This window comes from Gekko japonicus, unplaced genomic scaffold (genome assembly GCF_001447785.1).
Source record: "Gekko japonicus isolate JY-2015 unplaced genomic scaffold, Gekko_japonicus_V1.1 scaffold382, whole genome shotgun sequence".
NCBI classification, from domain to species: domain Eukaryota; kingdom Metazoa; phylum Chordata; class Lepidosauria; order Squamata; family Gekkonidae; genus Gekko; species Gekko japonicus.
In genome coordinates this window covers 1,179,865-1,182,820 of record NW_015168662.1, presented here as the reverse complement: position 1 = coordinate 1,182,820, position 2,956 = coordinate 1,179,865, and the positions used below count along the sequence as shown (strand labels likewise).

Below are 2,956 nucleotides of genomic sequence, written 5' to 3'. Positions count from 1 at the left end.
TCAGAGGAAATATCAGAACCCACATTTAGAAATCACATTCATTTTCCCCTTGTCCTACACAACCTTCAGGTAACAGCTGGAGAGCATCCACCATTACAGTGGATCTCCAGATAACCAAGAGAATGGCTGCTTGGAGGGTGGATTATATGGCATTATACCCTGCTGAAGTCCCTACTCTCCACAAGCCCCACCCTCCCCAGTCTCCACCACCAAAGTCTCCAGGTATTTCTGAACCCAGAGCCGGCAGCCCTATTTTAAGCCCATTCTTTAGTTATGAACCTAATTCAGGTGGGTGGCCATGTTGGTCTGAAGCAACAGAACAAAGTTTAAGTCCAGTGACACCTTTAAGACCAACAAAGTTTAATTCTGGGCATAAGCTTTCATGTGCATGCACACTCCTTCATGCATACAAAAGCTTATACCCAGAATTAAACTTTGTTGGTTTTAAAGGTGCCACTGGACTCGAACCTAAATTCGGTTGATCTTAAAAAATAGGATGCTGGCAATTTGAAGTCATGAATATCCAGTTTCTAGAAGTTGTACCATAAATGCTGGTGAGAAAAGGAGATCTTTGTTATAGAGGCTAGACAATGTGGATACCCTGTACAGAATTTTTGCTTAATCTTTTTTTATTCCAGCAGGAAATATGGGATGTATAAAATCCAAAAGAAAAGAGAATCTTCATGGAGATGGGCTAGATATGAAGACCCAATCAGTACGTAAAACTGAAAGAACTATTTATGTGAGGGATCCAACGTCCAATAAACAGCAAAGGCCAGTAAGTAGATAGTCTCAGGGAAGAATTGCAACAGTGAGATCATAGCATGACTGGCACATCTTAAAATTCAATTAAAAAAAAAAGCTTGCAGAAGTGAAAATTGATTTTTGTCTGTAGTTTTGCTTTGTAGTTGTTCAGCTTGCAAAGAATATTGCTGAAATCACAAGCTTTTTTGCACATAGGCTCTTGTGAATAGCTCCATTAACACACTGAATACTTTGCCCCACCAATGCAGATGCAAGACGGTCCCACTGACTGTAGTTCACTAATCTGGCTTTTTGATCTACAGTTGTATGGCAGCTCATTCTTCAATGAGCACCACTTGGCTTATGAATTCTTCTTGATGTATTTGATGCTTTAAAAGAAACGGAGGCAACTATTAAAAAGTATTACAAAAATTCTTACTGAGCATCACTATTTAAATAACTTCCAAAATATGCCTCTTGCTTCATGACTATCAAGGTATTTAATAACCTGAAAGGAAAGGTTCTTTTCAAAGTGTGGCTACATAAATAGGAAATATGCCCTTTCATATGCTTACTTCATGGGCCAAAAAGGGAGGGTCTTTGTAAATGAGGGGTGGGGACTTGTACTCAGTTTGGGGTATCATGCTGGAACTGAATGCACGTCTTATCTGTATCTTATGAAAATAACCAAGAGCAAGATACCAATCCTTTCTTGATCACCTTTTATGCATATTTACAGGAAACAAGCAGTTAAACAGGTACACCTGAAAAATTAAAACACTATGGCTATTTTGTGCATATCTTTAATCTAACATTACCTACTTTATATATACACAAAAGATAAATGCTAAAGCAGCCTGAATAATGATTCTCTATGAATTCTGATTCTATTGAATTCTGAAAAATGATTTCTCACTAAGTATTTTCATTTAATATGATACACTGAATTTGAAGATGTGCAGAGTGCACAGTGTTTTGTGTGTCATTTTGCTTGATCCTAATAAAGTATTTCATAGACTTTGTTTCTTGTTGTAAACATTTCCAGAGTGCCTTTCCCACACAATTTAAATGGATGGAAGGGCAGATGGCATTGTCTTTGTTTTCAACCACAGCTCACACTTCCCTTGTTAGCACTGAGTACATTCAGAACACAGCCATACAAGTCCACAACAGTTTTTTCACCTCCCTACCAGTGAGTCTTCAGTAATAAATAGATAATAAACATTTTGGTAACCTGTTTCCCTGCCATATGCAAGCATTCCGCATAGCCCCCTTTTCTCTTAGTTTGTGCCTGGGCTGAGCATTGCAACAAAATGCAGTAATGATAAAGGAAAGTACCTCTAAGTATACACAAAAAGCCTTCCCATCACTCCAAGTGACTGTGGCCTGTCTCTACACAGATGCAGTGAGTTTGGGGGGGGGGTGTCCTATAGCATATGGTGCAATCTTTACACAGTTCCAGTCCATTCCTTCCCACATGGCATCCACTCCACTTTCCCCCTCACCCCCTGCTAGCATTTCTGATCAGAGGGTGTGCTCATCCATGCCTACTCTTTTGGCATAGAACAAGGCAAGAGAGAGGCTCTGTTACCCTCTTTGCCTTCTCTGGTAATAAAGGTAACAATAATTTTTACCTCTACTACTGCATGCATCTGGCAGTCTCTTCTTTGGGAAGAGGCAACTCCAGTGAGAATCTCTGGACCTAAAGTTTTCTCTGTCTCATTTTTGGAGATGGTAGATGGGGACTTTGTACTATTTTGCTGGATTCCTTGGACAAGTATGAGCTAGGTAAATTTTGTACTTCTAACCCCACACACACACACGTACACACTTGGTGGTCTGGTAAAAGTCACAATGTTATCAAGTGTTTCTAAATACTGGCCAAGAAAAAATATAATTAAAAATAGTGACTAATAAATGTGAGTTCATAACTCTGACATGAACATTAACGGCTCTTTATTATTATTCTAGCCAAAACCAGATGCACTTTTACCAGGTCAGAGGTTCGAACATTCAGAAGGTAAGTTTATAAAAGCTGCTGGTTAGTACAAGTTTGTAAAATCTATAAATCTATAGTAACATCTATACATGAATGGGAAAAAAATCTCTTAAATTTATATATTAGCAGAGAAGGATCTTCGGGCCACTGTAGTAGCTTTATACGCTTACGATGGTCTTCATGAAGATGATTTGTCCTTCAAGAAAGGAGAGA

The 2,956-nt window shown here is 38.8% G+C and overlaps 1 protein-coding gene across 2 annotated transcripts in view; it reads left to right on the top strand.

Moving 5' to 3' along the window:
* The first annotated feature begins 646 nt into the window (after window positions 1–646).
* Window positions 647–2,956, top strand: part of LYN (LYN proto-oncogene, Src family tyrosine kinase) — a 31,682-nt gene continuing 29,372 nt past the window's right edge. The window contains exons 1-3 of one of the 2 annotated variants that reach the window (XM_015415270.1): window positions 647–715; window positions 2,716–2,764; window positions 2,870–2,956. The exon at window positions 2,870–2,956 is cut by the window's right edge and continues 6 nt beyond it. In XM_015415270.1, the coding sequence (XP_015270756.1) occupies window positions 647–715; window positions 2,716–2,764; window positions 2,870–2,956 (205 nt within the window). Of the gene's footprint in view, window positions 779–2,715; window positions 2,765–2,869 lie in introns of both variants that reach the window. The other variant, XM_015415269.1, reaches the window with a different exon arrangement.